This window comes from Salmo salar, chromosome ssa25, assembly GCF_905237065.1.
Source record: "Salmo salar chromosome ssa25, Ssal_v3.1, whole genome shotgun sequence".
NCBI classification, from domain to species: domain Eukaryota; kingdom Metazoa; phylum Chordata; class Actinopteri; order Salmoniformes; family Salmonidae; genus Salmo; species Salmo salar.
This window is the reverse complement of record NC_059466.1, coordinates 40388027-40405625: the sequence shown is the minus strand read 5'-3', so window position 1 is coordinate 40405625 and position 17599 is coordinate 40388027. Positions and strand designations below refer to the sequence as shown.

General features: G+C 43.7%; 1 protein-coding gene across 3 annotated transcripts; it reads left to right on the top strand.

The window, feature by feature from the left end:
- Positions 1-3579: 3579 nt before the first annotated feature.
- Positions 3580-17538, top strand: LOC106586764 (transcription factor Dp-1). 3 transcript variants are annotated; one of them, XM_014174372.2, is made up of 12 exons: positions 3659-4557; positions 6403-6446; positions 6566-6632; positions 6978-7081; positions 7818-7939; positions 8134-8299; positions 12075-12221; positions 12407-12475; positions 12605-12756; positions 12965-13131; positions 13358-13439; positions 16353-17538. In XM_014174372.2, exons 2-12 carry the CDS (start codon positions 6435-6437, stop codon positions 16489-16491), a joined length of 1227 nt encoding a protein of 408 aa, XP_014029847.1. In that variant the 5' UTR covers positions 3659-4557; positions 6403-6434; the 3' UTR covers positions 16492-17538. The 3 variants fall into 3 exon arrangements, with proteins under 3 accessions (XP_014029845.2, XP_014029847.1, XP_014029846.1); XM_014174370.2 differs by lacking the exons at positions 3659-4557; positions 6403-6446 and adding an exon at positions 3580-3622; XM_014174371.2 differs by lacking the exon at positions 6403-6446.
- The last annotated feature ends 61 nt before the right edge of the window (positions 17539-17599 follow it).

Genomic DNA, 17599 nt, shown 5'->3' with positions numbered 1-17599 from the left:
AGAGATTTCTGAATGTTCTTGGCCCAGCATACACCCATCCAACCAGACATGCTTTATCTACTCATTTGCTGGATTCAGAGTTCAACATAGTTCAAGTGAAGGTCATGCAAATCATAGAGAAAGCAGTTGTATTGTAATCTTCTCTGATGGGTGTTCGAATGTTCGTGGGCAAGGAATAATTAACTACATGATCTCCACCCCTCAACCAGTATCTCTACATTGCAGATGATCTGAAGGCAGTTATCAATGACCTTGGACCACAGAAGGTATTTGCACTGGAGACAGACAATGCCACAAACATGAAGGCTGCTTGGTCTAAAGTGGAGGAGTCCTACCCACACATCACACCCATTGGCTGTGCTGCTCCTCAAGGACATCATGGCACTGAAAACAATGGATCCACTCTACAAGAGAGCCAAGGAAATGGTTAGGTATGTGAAGGGTTATCAAGTTATAGCAGCAATCTACCTCACCAAGCAAAGTGAGAAGAATAAGAGCACTACATTGAAGCTGCCCAGCAACACCCGTTGGGGTGGTGTTGTCATCATGTTTGACAGTCTCCTGGAGGGGAAGGAGTCTCTCCAAGAAATGGCCATGTGGACAGCCCCATCAGGAGGATCCTCCTGGATGATGTATTTTGGGAGAGAGTGGAAAGCAGCCTGAAACCTATAGCAGTAGCCATTGCACGTATTGAGGGAGACAATGCCATTCTGTCTGATGTTCAGACTCTGCTTGCAGATGTAAGAGAAGAAATCCATAATGCCCTGCCCACTTCACTGGTGCTCCAAGCAGAGGAAACTGCAGTTCTGAAATACAGTACATCAAAAAGCGTGAAGACTTCTGCCTGAAGCCCATTCACGCCGCCACGTACATGTTGGACCCCAAGTATGCTGGCAAGAGCATCCTGTCTGGTGCAGAGATCAACAAGGCCTATTGTGTCATCACTACCGTGTCTCGCCACCTTGGCCTGGATGAGGGCAAGGTTCTTGGCAGTCTGGCGAAGTACACTTCCAAGCAAGGGTTTTGGGATGGAGATGCAATATGGCAGTCGTGCCAACATATCTCATCAGCCACCTGGTGGAAGGGACTTTGATCTGAGGCTCTTTCCCCTGTTGCCTCCATCATCCTCCAAATCCCACCAACATCAGCCGCCTCAGAGTGCAACTGGTCCTTGTTTGGGAACACACACACCAAAGCACGCAACTGGCTGACCAATACAAAGGTTGAAAAATTGGTGATCATCGGGGCAAATTTGAGGCTTTTTGAGCCTGACAACGAGCCATCCTCAACAAGGTTGGAAAGTGACAGTGAAGATGAGGCCTCAGTCTGATGTTTAAGAGGTGGACATTGAGGAAGTCCAGGGAGAAGACATGGAAGCCTGAGAGGAAGACAACCAAAGCTTTAGTTTCTAGACTATCATTTTACAGATGTATGTTGAAAACGTTTTTGGGAGATGCGATGGATCATTCAATATTCCCTTTCTTTTGTTGTTCAGTGAAATCATCCCATGTGAGTCAACTCATTTAATTAAAGGTCAATTCGTAACTAAATCGTTTTTTAAAATTTCTATTGGAAGGATTTAACAATTTGAAATTATGTCTACTTATGATAAGGTAAAAGGTTTATGTTTCTGTCTCCATATGATATGGTAAATATATCTAATGCAAAAAACATTACATTTAAATGGTATTTATATTAATTTGCATATATTCCTGTTAATACCCACGGACAGTTTCGACCTCTGAATATTCCCCAAAATGTGCAACCCTAGGTCTACCGTAGTAAAAGCTTTGGCCAACTCAATGAAAATAGCAGCACAATATTGCTTAGTATCAAGGGCAATGGTGATGTCATTGAGGACCTTTAAGGTTGCAGTGACACATCCATAACCTGAGCAAAAACCAGATTGCATATCTGAGAGAATATTGTAGAAAGCCAGTCAGTTGATTATTAACACGTTTTTCCAACACTTTTGATAAACAGGGAAAAAAATAAATAGGCCTATAACAGTTAGGGTCAGCTTGATCTCCCCCTTTAAATAAAGGACAGACCATGGCTGCCTTCCAAGCAATGGGAACCTCCCCAGAAAGGAGACAGGTTAAAAAGGTCGGAGATAGGCTTTGTACGTAATAAATATAGTTTAATGTAGATTTCAAGTAGTATACAATTTGTATGATTTATGGACAAACTACAGAAACATGTTTTATTGAAATAAAAAAAAATTCTAAAGAAAAGAAATTGTATAAAATGATCTGAGAAGGAGAATTTGGTGTGAAAATTGACAAAATTCAGTCAAATGTAAAATGTATTTAAAATAAGACACTTTCCCAAAAACGAGACATCTTAGTCCTCAGAATAATAGTTGATTTTGGCAGATGCATCATGGTTTTGTAACTCAATTTTCTACAGTTTTTTTGTTAACTAGTTTCATGAAAATCACCCAGGTACAACACTCTCACACACACTCAGTAATCAGGAGAATATATTCAACTGGTCTCAACATGGTATTCAGATCTAAATGTAATGTATTCAAATCAAATGTATTTATAAAGCCCTTCTTACATCAGCTGATGTCACAAAATGCTGAACAGAAACTCAGACAGTATTGAGCATACAAAGGTACATATTCATTCTCATCTCATTTGGGAATGCACAAACACCATATACTTATTTTTAAAGTCTTTCTCTAAACAGTGCAAATCAAAATGTATTTGTCACATGCGCCTAATACAACAGGTGTAGTAGACCTTACAGTGAAATGCTTACTTACAAGCCCTTAACCAACAATACAGTTAAGAAAATACCTAGAAATAAAAGTAAATAATAATTAAAGAGCAGGAGTAAACAATAGCGAGGCTATATACAGGGGGTACCGGTTAGTCGAGGTAATTGAGGTAATATGTACATGTAGGTTGAGTTAGAGTGACTATGCATAGATAATAAACAGAGTAGAAGCAGCGTAAAAGATGGGTCCGGGTAGCCCTTTGATTAGCGGTTCAGGAGTCTTATGGCTTGGGGTAGAAACTGATAAGAAGCCTTTTGGACCTAGACTTGGCGCTCCTGTACCCTCTCCACTACATGCATGTACTGTAATAAACTATAGACAATTTACGGTTGACTTCACAATCTCAGTTCATCAATCACAATAAATTAAAGGATTGGGGTATAACACACACGGTGATGTTTCCTCTGACCACTGATCTAAAGTCAATGCTGCAACTACATCCAAATGTTATGGTAAAGATCCAGTGAAGATGAGCTGTTCCTAAATCAGTGTGTATATAGAGATGGCTGAGCTTGTATACCAGCTATATCACTGAACAGGTGAGTCATTATGACACTGACCTCTGATTTGCGATGATTTCAAATGGATCCTTACGATTTACAAGCGGTTTCTTTGCAATTTTATCAGTTAAAAATAGGATTTTGCGTGTCAGTTTCAAATCCCGGAAAAGGGTCCTGAAACGCTGAACAACTGGAGACCAATGGAAGAACGCGGGAAAGGAGGTCCTGCCCTAAAGGCGTGGCTTTACAGGCACGGAATGCCTGCGTCATGTTAAAACTATCCAATCCGAAACATCAGATATTAGACACCGCCAAGATTGGTTTGAGAGAAAGGATGGTAACTGCTTAAGAGGCATTTCGAGATTACTGCTAACAAAGTCAATAGACTTTGGTCGTTGTCGATTGAAAGGGGGCATTTATTAACGTGACATTCGAAAGGAGGATTTGTCTGTCTAGCTATCAAAAAGAATAGCCTACCTGCTTTAAAAGTTGGAGGTATCTTGTTATGTTAGCAAGTAAGCTAACCATTTGCATTGACCGAGTTGTCTTGCATGCTACTACTGTAGCTACTTCCCGTTGTTTATGCCAACTCGCTAGCTTGCTAATGTTGGCTAATTTATCCATCAGCTGTTCATCAAAATATTAGTCGTGTTCTTGTAACTAGCCAGTTATATAGCTGTATCTTTCGCTCGTATGTTTGTGTTAAATATTGCAGACGTAGTTAGCTAACATTTATGCCGTTTTATATTAGTTTGCAGATGAATTCTCTAAATAACGTCACCGTTATAATATCCTCAGGCAGTGGTTTGCGCTAGCAACGCTTACTCTTCCAGTCTTCGCTTTTCGACCACTTATTAATGACACGTTTTATTTTAGCTTTATTATAACTAGCTATACATTTACTTTTTATTTAATCGCCCGTGGCCTTCAAGCGCGAGTAATATTATTCATAGTTATTAGCAAGCTAGGTGACTAGCGAGGTTACTTTGAAAAGCATCCATTTTGAGATTGAGACGTGATTGACCAGAAAGCTGACTAACGTAATTCCTAAAGGTCCATGTATGCTCCCCAATAAAAGTACATTTATCTGATGCGTGGATTATTGGGTTGCTTAGAAACCTAAATGTATTAGCTAGCTATTATTTCAGAATCACGATAATTTGGCGTCTAGTTTTGTTTCCTGTTTGGCGATAGGGATTTAGACCTCCTCTTCCTCTGTCCTCGATGCCAACAAAAACAGCCGCCGAAGAAGCAGAAGAAAAGAGTGCACTTGTAAGTGCACTTCAAGTTAAACCTTTTAATTGCTCGGTCATTCCTGCTTGCAAATGCATGTTAGCTTTTATTAGTATAACCACATAATATCAAATTGGATCAGTTTTCTTATACACAATCGTTTTGCACTCGGAATCGTCTCAAAACGTGCCTCAATGAATTAGCTAATGTTGTTAGCTAGCCTGTAATATCACTAATGTTAGGTAGATAGCTAGCATCAGTTAGTCCCTTGTGCGAGCTAGCTGGTCATCGCAGAATGTTAAATGGAAACAAATTCTCATTACAACAAGTAATCAGCCATCCAGGCACCTTTTATTGTTGTAGCTGGCTAGCAATTTCTGCTCTGCTTGTAAACTTCGTGGGGAATCTCGGGTCTAGGACGTGGTCAACACCTAACGTTAGGCCTTACAGTTTGATGAAAGTTATGATAAGATATCATAAATATTAAAACATTAATTTCTGATACTCCTCACAGCTGACCAGTCTCAGCACTTTGGAATATGCAATCGAAGTTGACTTGCAAAGATAATTTAGTCGACTAGTCATGTTTTTGTTCCTGCAATAGCGAGGTACTGTAGCCAGCTAGTGGTGCTTTTGTGCAATAGCTATGTTGCTTATAAACAGGCAGGCTTTGCTTGATCAATAACGCAATCTGCTGCCTACCTTTGCAAACATGTATTGTATAATATGCAGTTCGTATAAATGTGCAATAGTTTGCCTGTGTGAAGAAAATAGTTATATCAGGGATTGTGAACTGTCCCATAACACCCATAGGCCTATACAACTGTCATACACGGGAGGGATTGAATGTATTTTTTTTAAACGCAAATCACGATTTTCTTTTTTTGCACCCCATACCAAAGCCATTCTACATTCTCCAATGCCACCCTGAAGTGATTTTAAGCAGGTTAACCCCAATTTAAAATAGTTTGTTTTCCAGCAGTGTATACTTCTATACACACAGACGGCTACAAATCCAGAGTTCTAACCAAATCAAATCACATTTTATTGGTCACATACACATGGTTAGCAGATGTTACTGCCAGTGTAGCGAAATGTTTGTGCTTCTAGTTCTGACAGTGCAGTAATATCTAACAAGTGATCTAACAATTTCACAACAACTACCTAATACACACATCTAAAGGGATGGAATAAGAATATGTACATATAAATATATGGATGAGTGATGACCGAGCAGCATAGGCAAGATGGTATAAAATAGTATATATATATGAGATACAGTATATACATATGAGATGAGTAATGTAAGATATGTAAACATTATTAAAGTTGCATTAGTTAATGTGACTAGTGATCCATTTATTAAAGTGGGCAATGATTCGAGTCTGTACGTAGGCAGCAGCCTCTCTGAGTTAGTGATGGCTGTTTAGCAGTCTAATGGCCTTGAGATAGAAGCTGTTTTTCAGTCTCAGTCCCAGCTTTGATGCACCTGTACTGACCTCGCCTTCTGGATGGTAGCGAGGTGAACAGTCGGGCTTGGGTGGTTGTTGTCCTTGATTAACTTTTTGGCCTTCCTTTGACATCGGGTGCTGTAGGTGTCCTGGAGGGCAGGTAGTTTGGCCCCGGGGATGCGTTGTGCAGACCGCACCACCCTCTGGAGAGCCTTGTGGTTGAGGGCGGTGCAGTTGCCGTACCAGGCGGTGATACAGCTCGACAGGATTCTCTCAGTTGTGCATCTGTAAAAGTTTGTGAGGGTTTTAGGTGACACGCCAAATTTCTTCAGCCTCCTGAGGTTGAAGAGACACTGTTGTACCTTCTTCACCACACTGTGAGTGGACCATTTCATTAGACACCCGGCTCTATCATGGTTGCTCTCTGTTTCAGCGAAGTAATTGGTGACTTATCAGAGGAGGATAATGGCCAAAGATGTGAGTCTGATCAGAGACAACCAGGTGCAGTGTTCTTCCATGCTGGTCCTGATTCAATACAGAGACCAGCTGTTGAGATTTTACTGGAATAGATGTTGATGATGGTGTCTTTCCCACAGGTTGGTCTGATGGAAACCAATGGAGAATTGAAGGTTTTCATTGACCAGAATCGGAGTCCCAGTAAAGGTGAGCAAAACAGTGTGTTGTGTTCCAGATCTGTTTCATTCAATACCGGTCTCTGTCAGGTATGTCTCAACTCAACAGCAGGGGGCAATGAGACTGCACAGATGTAGCTCATCTCGTTTTACTCCTTTGACAACATTCTGCTCATCTAATCATGGGCTTCATTATCAGACAGGTGTTCTATAGATTCTGGGTACACTCAGAATTTCCTTTGGGTCAGTAAGCTTGCATTCTATAGGGCCTCCTGTCCTCTGAAGCCATCTACCTGAGAACTGGATATGAAAAGATGCAGCCATTTTGTGGACAGTGGTTCCAAGTAACCCTAGTGTTGACTCTGTCCCCTCTCAGGTGTCCTGTCTCTGGTTGCTGTCCATCCTGTGTCAATACCCATGGCCAAACAACTACTACCTAAAACCCTGGGGCCCTCCAATGTCAACATTGCTCCACACATGGTGAGTGTGTCCGTTTCCCAGGCCCCCTATTGCGTCTACCACAGAAATATCTCAACCACAGACTTGATGACAAAGTATTTTATTTTGACACAGTGTGGTAGAGTGCAGGTTGTTATTTGCTCTCAGACATTGCAAGCACAACCTTAACTGCAAGCTCACCACTTAAATACACTTGCTGAAATCTCTACACAGTTTAAACCACACACAGAATCCATGGTCTCTAAGCCCCATCCATTATCATTGTGACGTGACCGGGGGTTGAGCCTAAGCTGATCAACCTCTGCAGTCAGCAGGATTACTCCCATCATCCCATTACATACATGGTAATATATATATATATAATATATAATGGGGAACAGCTTATGCTTCACCCGATGACCAGCCCGTAGACAGTGGAATACATCACCTACCTGGCCTGCCTCCCATAACAACTATAAGCAGGAAGTTCTCTTCACCTTATCACCCCAGAGAAGGTTCACCCCACCACAGGCACTTGGTACATTATGAGTCAGCTGCATAATGCTCTTTCCATCTTTCCTGCTGGTCTTGAGGGAGACACACTTGCCACGCCATGATGTCGAGAGTCAGTTCAGATTGCTCTGTTGTAGGTATGTGTACTGTATTTTGACTGCTTGGTGCAAAGCAAGTTGCTCTATGGGAATAATAAAGATTTTCTATTTTACTCTAAAACTAAAAATGGTTGGGTCCTCTCTTCCCACCCCCCCACTCCCTGTAGGTGATTGGTACGCCCCAGAGGCCCAGTGTTTCCAGTGCCATACTTGTGAACAGCCCTCAAACACCAAACTCCCAGTTCCTCACACAGAGCCAGCCGGCCGACGCGTCGCCATGGTCCTCGGGGTGAGTCACTACCCCCCCTAAAAATAATTCTACCACACATCCTGGCAGGTCACTTAGGAGGCACCCCCTCCTCTCTGTTCATTGATAGAGAAGCTATTTGAGCACCTAGCTGGTTTTAGATGTTTAGGTATTGTGTGCGATATACCAGTGGAATCTAGAAGTAAACAGCTATTTGATCACTTCTTTGTCCACAGGAAGCGTGGTAAGAAGGGGGAGAAGAATGGCAAGGGCCTGAGACATTTCTCCATGAAGGTGTGTGAGAAGGTGCAGAAGAAAGGTGTGACCACCTACAACGAGGTGGCAGACGAGCTGGTGGCGGAGTTCAGCGCTGCAGACAACCACATCTCCCCCAACGACTCAGTGAGTTCTGAATCTGTATGCACACACTGCATAGGGCTATACCTCAGAGCAGGCAGGGGAGGTATTTATGACATCCCTTTTTCTCAGGTGGAATTCTCCATTATGACATCGCACATTCTGTCTGACTGAATAGGTCCTCATCAATAAAATGTGACAATACGGTGCAGAGTGTTCGATTTTGCTGCCGGGTGGGCAAGAAGACCCCTAGCTCTATTAAAACCATTGACAACTACGTGCCATTTTCAAGGGATTGTTATATGTAATAACTATTTGGTTTTAATATCATCTATTGAATATATCTATCAATAAAAACGTGGTCAGATAAAGCAGATGCTAAGCTACAGGACTGTTTTGCTAGCACAGACTGGAATATGTTCCGGGATTCTTCCGATGGCATTGAGGAGTACACCACATCAGTCACTGGCTTCATCAGTAAGTGCATCAATGACGTCGTCCCCACAGTGACCGTACGTACATACTCCAATTAGAAGCCGTGGATTACAGGCAACATCCGCACTGAGCTAAAGGCTAGTGCTGTCGCTTTCAAGGTGCGGAACTCTAACCTGGAAGCTTATAAGAAATCCCGCTATGCCCTCTGACAAACCATCAAACAGGCAAAGCGTCAATACAGGACTAAGATTGAATTGTACTACACCGGCTCTGATGCTCATCGATGTGGCAGGGCTTGCAAACCATTACAGACTACAAAGGGAAGCACAGCCGAGAGCTGCCCAGTGACATGAGCCTATCAGACGAGTTAAACTACTTCTATGCTCGCTTCTAGGCAAATAACACTGAAACATGCATGAGAGCACCAGCTGTTCCAGAAGACTGTGATCACGCTCTCCGCAGCCGATGTGAGTAAGACCTTTAAACAGGTTAACATTCACAAGGCCGCAGGGCCAGACGGATTACCAGGACGTGTACTGCGAGCATGCGCTGACCAGCTGGCAAGTGTCTTCACTGACATTTTCAACCTCTACCTGTCTGAGTCAGTAATACCAACATGTTTTAAGCAGACCACCATAGTGCCTGTGCCCAAGAACACTAAGGTAACCTGCCTAAATGACTACCGACCCATTGCACTAACATTGCACTTCTGTAGCCATGAAGTGCTTTGAAAGGCTGGTCATGGCTCACATCAACACCGTTATCCCAGAAACCCTAGACCCACTCCAATTTGCATATTGCCCCAACAGATTCACAGACTTTGCAATCTCTATTGCACTCCACACTGCCCTTTCCCACCTGGACAAAAGGAACACCTATGTGAGAATGCTATTCACTGACTACAGCTCAGCGTTCAACACCATAGTGCGCTCAAAGCTCATCAATAAGCTAAGGACCCAGGGACTAAACTCCTCCCTCTGCAACTGGATTCTGGACTTCCTGATGAGCCACCCCCAGGTGGTAAGGGTAGTTAACAACACATCCGCCACGCTGATCCTCAACACAGGGGCCCCTCAGGGGTGAGTGCTCAGTCCCCTCCTGTACTCCCTGTTCACTCATGACTGCACGGCCAGGCACGACTCCAACACCATCATTAAGTTTGTCGATGACACAACAGTGGTAGGTAGGGCTGATCACCGACAACGACTAGACAGCCTATAGGGAGGAGGTCAGAGACCTGGCCGTGTGGTGCCAGGACAATAACCTCTCCCTCAACGTGATCAAGACAAAGGAGATGATTGTGGACTACAGGAAAAAGAGGACCGAGCACGCCCCCATTCTCATCGACGGGGCTGCAGTGGAGCAGGTTGAGAGCTTCAAGTTCCTTGGTGTCCACATCACCAACAAACTAACATGGTCCAAGCACACCAAGACAGTTGTGAAGGGGACACGACAAAACCTATTCCCTTTCAGGAGACTGAACATATTTGGCATGGGTCCTCAGATCCTCAAAAGGTTCTACAGCTACACCATCGAGAGCATCCTGACTGGTTGCATCAGTGCCTGGTATGGCAACTGCTCGGCCTCCGACCACAAGGCACTACAGAAGGTAGTGCAAACCGCCCAGTACATCACTGGGTCCATGCTTCCTGCCATCCAGGACCTCGATACCAGGCAGTGTCAGAGGAAGGCCCTAAAAATTGTTAAAGACTCCAGCCACCCAAGTCATAGACTGTACCGGAGCGCCAAGTCTTGGTCCAAGAGGGTTCTAAACAGCTTCTGCCAAACAAGCCATAAGACTCCTGAACAAATAATCAGATGGCTACCCAGACTATTTGCATTGCCCTCTCCCCCTCTTTTGCACCGCTGCTGCTCTCTGTTATCATCTATGCATAGTCACTTTAGTAACTCTACCTACATGTACATATTACCTCAACTAACCGGTGCCCCCACACAATTGACTCTGTACCGGTACCCCCCTGTATATTGTCTCGCTATTGTTGTTTTACTGCTGCTCTTACCTGTTGTATTCGGCGCATGTGACTAATACAATTTGATTTGATTTGAAAAGCATAGTCTGAACTACACATTTCCGGTTATTCCGCATTTATCTTTAACATCAGTCATACAGCAAGTAACTGCATGCTTTTCATGATCAGTAAACATCAGTTTACTGTTTTCAGATACGTGAGGGTAGCCTATCCATTTGGCATGTAGCTAGGTAGCTAAGCAAACAGCGTGTCATTTAGCTTGCTTCATCAGAGATTAGGCTTTTGGAAAGAGCTTGACATTGGCAAGTCCTCGTCCCGGTAAAGTTGTCAGTCGGACTACTGTCATCACCACTATAGATAGCAAACAAATATAGCCACCTAGTTCACCCCCTGAAAGTTGGCTTGTTAACTAGCCATATTGATGTGATCTGTTATTAGCTAGCTAGCCAATTTGACGTTGGCCGTCAATCAAAGTAGTCTGTCAGCAGCAATCGTGATTAAACACAGAAGAATACACACCTCTCTCTGACAGAACACCTCATTATGACATCACTCTCTCTTACAGAACTCCTCATTATGACACACCTCTCTCTGACAGAACACCTCATTATGACATCACTCTCTCTTACAGAACTCCTCATTATGACACACCTCTCTCTGACAGAACACCTCATTATGACATCACTCTCTCTTACAGAACACCTCATTATGACATCACTCTCTCTTACAGAACTCCTCATTATGACACACCTCTCTCTGACAGAACACCTCATTATGACATCACTCTCTCTTACAGAACTCCTCATTATGACACACCTCTCTCTGACAGAACACCTCATTATGACATCACTCTCTCTTACAGAACTCCTCATTATGACACACCTCTCTCTGACAGAACACCTCATTATGACATCACTCTCTCTTACAGAACTCCTCATTATGACACACCTCTCTCTGACAGAACACCTCATTATGACATCACTCTCTCTTACAGAACTCCTCATTATGACACCTCTCTCTGACAGAACTTTAATATCACTTTCTCTCAGACAGAACACATCATTGTGGCATCGCTCAGACAAAGCAAACCTCTTTATGTTGTCACAATTTCATAGACACAACAAACCTGTTTAGGAAATGACGATTCTCTGACATGGTCTTCCTCGAGCCTAATTTATTTGCGCTACTACTGCTTCAGTGTTTGGACATCGAACGTCCTCTCTCGTCCACATTCACCTCCTTGAAAACTTCTGCTGCGATTTCGGAATCAATGTGCGGACAGGAGGCTTTAGGACACTGGTTTTCTTACGAAATCGCCTCAAAAATCCATTGTAAGCTCTCTGCACACACAGGAATCAAAGTCAGAGATGAACCTCTTCCCTCTCTCCTTGTAGCATGTGTATGACCAGAAGAACATCCGACGGCGTGTGTATGACGCGCTCAATGTGCTCATGGCCATGAACATCATCTCTAAAGAGAAGAAAGAGATCAAGTGGATTGGTCTGCCTACCAACTCAGCCCAGGAGTGCCAGAACCTAGAGGTAAGTCTATGCGCGCGCGCACACACACACACACACACACACACACACACACACACACACACACACACACACACACACACACACACACACACACACACAGTCACCTGGCCAACTATGAACTCTCCTCACTCCCCCTTTTCTCTTATGCTCTGACACCCTGTCTGCGTTCTGCTCTTCCTTTGTAGGTGGAGAGACAAAGGCGACTGGAGAGAATCAAGCAGAAGCAGTCACAACTCCAAGAGCTCATATTACAGGTGATCATAGGACAAGCCTGCCTCATAGACAACAATACAATCAATGATTTAAGGGAAGCATAAAATACAAGACCACGGGTTGACTTAACATTATTCTAACATTCTCTCCGTGATGTTCCTCTCCTGCAGCAAATAGCCTTTAAGAACCTGGTGCAGCGGAACAGACAGACGGAACAGCAGGCCAACAGACCTCCACCCCCCAACTCTCTCATCCACCTCCCCTTCATCATCATCAACACCAGCAAGAAGACAGTCATCGACTGCAGCATCTCAAATGACAAGTCAGTGACTGTGTGTGTGTTGGTGTATGTCAGTGGAAATTGATCATCAATTAAAGTAATGTAAAGACATTTTATTTTGTCCAACGTCGAGGCCATGGCAACACACCGATTGAGTTTTTCATGGTTGAATGTTTTGAATGAATTTATTCATGTTCTAACCATGCTATTATATTCTTCATTTCTTCCTCTCCCATTCTGCTGTGTTCAGGTTTGAGTACCTGTTTAACTTTGACAACATGTTTGAGATCCACGACGATATTGAGGTGCTGAAGCGCATGGGCATGGCCTGTGGCCTGGAGGTGGGCAAATGTTCCCCGGAGGACCTGAAGGTGGCACGCAGCCTGGTGCCCAAAGCCCTGGAGCCCTACGTCACAGGTCAGAGGTCATTGGGATCAGGGGTCATAGCGTATGCTTAAACTTAATGCCCAAATCATCTGTCATAGCTTGAGTCATCGAGCTACACACAATCTCTATTAAAGTAAATGAATTGGGCATTGTAAAACGCTGATCATTCGGGGTACATTGGCTATGAGAAACAAGGGCCTGTGTGGTTTTCTCTAAGGTCTATATGTGAATGTGTGTACTACTGTCTGTCACATAGAGATGGCCCAGGGTCCCATCAGTAACGTCTACATCACTGGAGGATCCTCCACCAACGGGCGGCGCAATCACGGCCAGGGCAGGTGAGTCTCTCTCCTCTTAGTCAGGCTTGCCACCGGCCCATGTAACAATTCACTGATACGCATCGGTCCCCGATTCAAATGTTTAAGATACAAGTGCATCAGTCCGCGGACCCCAACCCGATCCAAATGTAGCGGTCAGAAAATCAATACAAACGTTACGAATCAGCAGTTCACACATTTCTTTATCTCATATTACATTCTTCCTTCCAAAAATACATCATCTCTTATGACAACTGATACTTCCTCTCCTTCAGTGTCCAACTGCATGTAACTGTGTTGACAGTCATTGATCTACAAGACATTTTGCGTGCTGAACAACCTCAGGGAATACCGGTAGGCTAGTCAAACTGCACACTGTGCCCAGCTCTGCACACTGACCCATGGGAGGTAGGCGGCCTGTTCCTGATCTGGCACATTGCGCAGCAGCTTAAGCATTCAAATGATAAAATGACTTGCGTGATATTAGGCTTTATGAGTTGAGTAACAACCTGTATAATTAGTTGATTGTTATCATGCGCTGTTGAAAATGGTGTTTTACCGGAAATAAAAAGTAATCTACCGGAGCCAAGTCATCTGGCTATACCTGCTGAACGGGGCTTACAATGGATTTTATTTTGATTGTTCAGGTTCACCATCAGCAATTATTTTGGTCGTTTTTCATATGTACAGGGTTAAGTTGATCATTTCATAACGAGGACAGCAATCACTTTTGTGAGGCGCACTGCATGGCTGAAGCGAGAGGAGAAGAGATCACCACTCTCTAAAAACGTCCAAACCATTTGATTTTGAGATGGGAGGGTGGGAAATCCAGAGTTGTGCTATATATCCATTGACTATGTCATAGCTAATTTGTAAATAATAAATATTGATACGTAACTAGCTCAAACACAATCTGCAAAAATGACAAGTTAATTAGTGGGTTATGGTGATTTCAGAACCAGAGTGTGGGGACAAAATGGGCTACATTGCCCAACCTAATCCGATAGTGGTAGTGAGTGGTAGATGCTTAGTCTCCCTTATGGCTCAGCTCAGGTGCCTACATAGTACGTACACCATAGTAGTCGGCTCAGACAGATCCAGATCAGAGAGGCCCAGCTCACGAGCTTCATCAGCAGCACATTTTCATTTAGAATGGAAAATGAATGTGTTAATGCAGCAAATGTTTGTGCGATTCGTTCTCTAATCAAACTAAAACGTTTAGTTCCTGTATGGTATCGGAGCCCATGTGTCTAGATATAGTGCCTTCGGAAAGTATTCAGACCCCTTGACTTTTTCCACATTTTATTACATTACAGCCTTTATCTAAAATAAAGTAAATTGAAAATCTCAAATCTACACAAAATGCCCCATAATGACAAAGCGAAAAGAGGTTTTTAGACATTTTTGCAAATGTATTAAAAATACAAAACAGAAATACCTAATTTACATAAGTATTCAGACCCTTTGCTTTAAGACTTGAAATTGAGCTCAGGTGCATCCTGTTTCCATTGATAATCCTTGAGATGTTTCTCCAACTTGATTGGAGTCCACTTGTGTTAAATTCAATAGATTGGACAGGAAAGGCACACACCTGTCTATATAACGTCCCACAGTTGACAGTGCATGTCAGAGCAAAAACCATGAGGTTGAAGGAATTGTCCGTAGAGCTCAGAGACAGGATTTTGTCGAGGCACAGATCTGGGGAAAGGTAGCAAAAAATGTCTGCAGCATTGAAGGTCCCCAAGAACACAGTGGCCTCCATCATTCTTAAATGGAAGAGTCTTGGTGGTTCCAAACTCTTCCTAGAGTTGGCTGCCAGGCCAAACTGAGCAATCGGGGGAGAACGACCTTGGTCAGGGAGGTGACCAAGAACCCGATAGTCACTGTGACAGAGTTCCTCTGTGGAGATGGGAGAAACTTCCAGAAGGACTGCCATCTCTGCAGCACTCAACCAATCAGGCCTTTATGGTAGCGTGGCCAGACGGAAGCCACTCCTCAGTAAAAGGCACATGTAGCCAGATTGGCGGTTTCCAAAATGCACTTAAAGACTCAAACCATGAGAAACAAGATTCTCTGGTCTGATGAAACCAAGATTGAACTCTTTGGCCTGAATGCCAAGCGTCATGTCTGTCGGAAACCTGGCACCATCCCAGTCTGTGATGCATGGTGGTGGCAGCATCATGCTGTGGGGATGTTTTTCAGTGGCGGGGACTGGGAGGCTAGTCAGGATCAAGGCAAAGATGAACAGAGCAAAGTACAGAGACATCCTTGATGAAAACCTGCTCCAGAGCACTCAGGACCTCAGACTGGGGCGAAGGTTCACCTTCCAAAAGGACAACGACCTTAAGCACACAGCTAAGACAACGCTGGAGTGGCTTTGGGACAAGTCTCTGAATATCCGTGAGTAACCCAGCCAGAGCCCGGACTTGAACCTAATTGAACATCTCTGGAGAGACCTGAAAATGGCTGTGCAGCGACGCTCCCCATCTAAGCTGACAGAGCTTGAGAGGATCTGCAGAGAGGAATGTGAGAAACTTCTCAAATACAGGTGTGCCAAGCTTGCAGCGTCATACCCAAGAAGCCTTGAGGCTGCAATCGCTGCCAAAGGTGCTTCAACAAAGTACTGAGTAAAGGGTCCTGAATACTTATGTAAATGTCATATTTCAGTTATTTATTTTAATTATAAATTAGCAAACATTTGTAAACCTGTTTTAGCTTTGTTGTTATGGGGTATTGTGTGTAGATTGATGAGGAGGAAAAAAACATTTAATCAATTTTAGAATAAGGCTGTAACCTAACAAAATTCGGAAATAGTCAAGGGGTCTGAATACTTTCCGAAGCCACCGTAGGTATTGAATTGTCCTGAAAGGGAAAGATGCACATCCCTACAAACTCTACGACTCTCTTCTTCCCCCTCTGTATCTCTCTCTGTAGTGACAGCGGTGCAGATGGTCCCCTGGCCTCCAGCTCTAATGACTCTCACTACAGCAGCTCCCGTGTTGAGACCCCTGTGTCGTACATGGGGGATGATGACGAGGAGGACGACTTCGATGAGAACGACGATGAAGATTAACTTTCTGCCGCGCCAAGCCTCTCGAACAAGCAGTCTGTCTCTCTTTCTCGCCCTCTCTCTCTGAGTATCTCTCTCTCTCTCTGAGTATTTATCCCCCTCCAAGTATCTCTCTCTCTCTCTCTGTAAGGGGCGTTGAAGAATGTTTTTCTGGGTATGAAGGGTGTGCAGCCCTCTTCTCCTCAGAAGGGGTGGTCCTGAATCACATGATGCACATTGGCTCTCTGGGAAGTGTAGTCTATGGCTTTGGCACTGTGCATCGTGCACTGTGCATTTCTCTGTCTATTATCACCCTCTTCTTGTCAAGCCATCCCGCTGGAGAATAAAGGGAAAAGAAACATCTTCCAGACAACCCACTGCTGTTGGAGAATGTATAGTGTTCCTTATGTGTGAAATAGTTAGCTTTGTTATGTTTTGATTTCTTTGGACAGACTCAATGGTGCACCACTGTTTCAAGATGGCTACCAGTGCAACTGCCCCCAGACCGCTGGCTCAGAGACACTCACTGGATCCAAAATGTCCAGTTTAGTCGCCACAACGCCCTAAGAAAGTTTGGGACTGCCTTTCGAAAGTGTGGACACTGTTTTGTTATACCCCTCTTTTGTGGCATTGATATCAATGGGCTGGTGTGTTGGGCTAGCTTCCTCTCATTCTGTAGGCAGCTGCTTTTCTGGTCCTTATTTGTTTAAGTTTTGGAGAGCGCCCTTCCACACCATGGTAGTGTTTACAAGTGACGGGCACGAGCGAGGAAAATAACTCTCCTAGCCACGCTCCCCTATAGGAAAATGTTAAGCTTTGTGTTTGAATGATGTAAACTGATCCTATGAAGATTGTAGTTTATAACATCCTTTACAGGTCAGTGGCGGAAGGATGACCTGGACATTATTGATGTATCTAAAATGTGGGTTGTATAGGTCTGTCTCCATGGACTCCCTTCGAAGATCTCCTTTTTTTTTAACTGAACAACATGTACTGACTCTTCCAAAATACCTTTTCTGTAATCTAATATAATTTTACCAATTAAATATAGAGAATGTTTTAACAAGTTTACTTCAGTTAGTGGTTTTGTGCAGTGTTATAATCTGAAAAGCATACGGAATTTTGCACTACT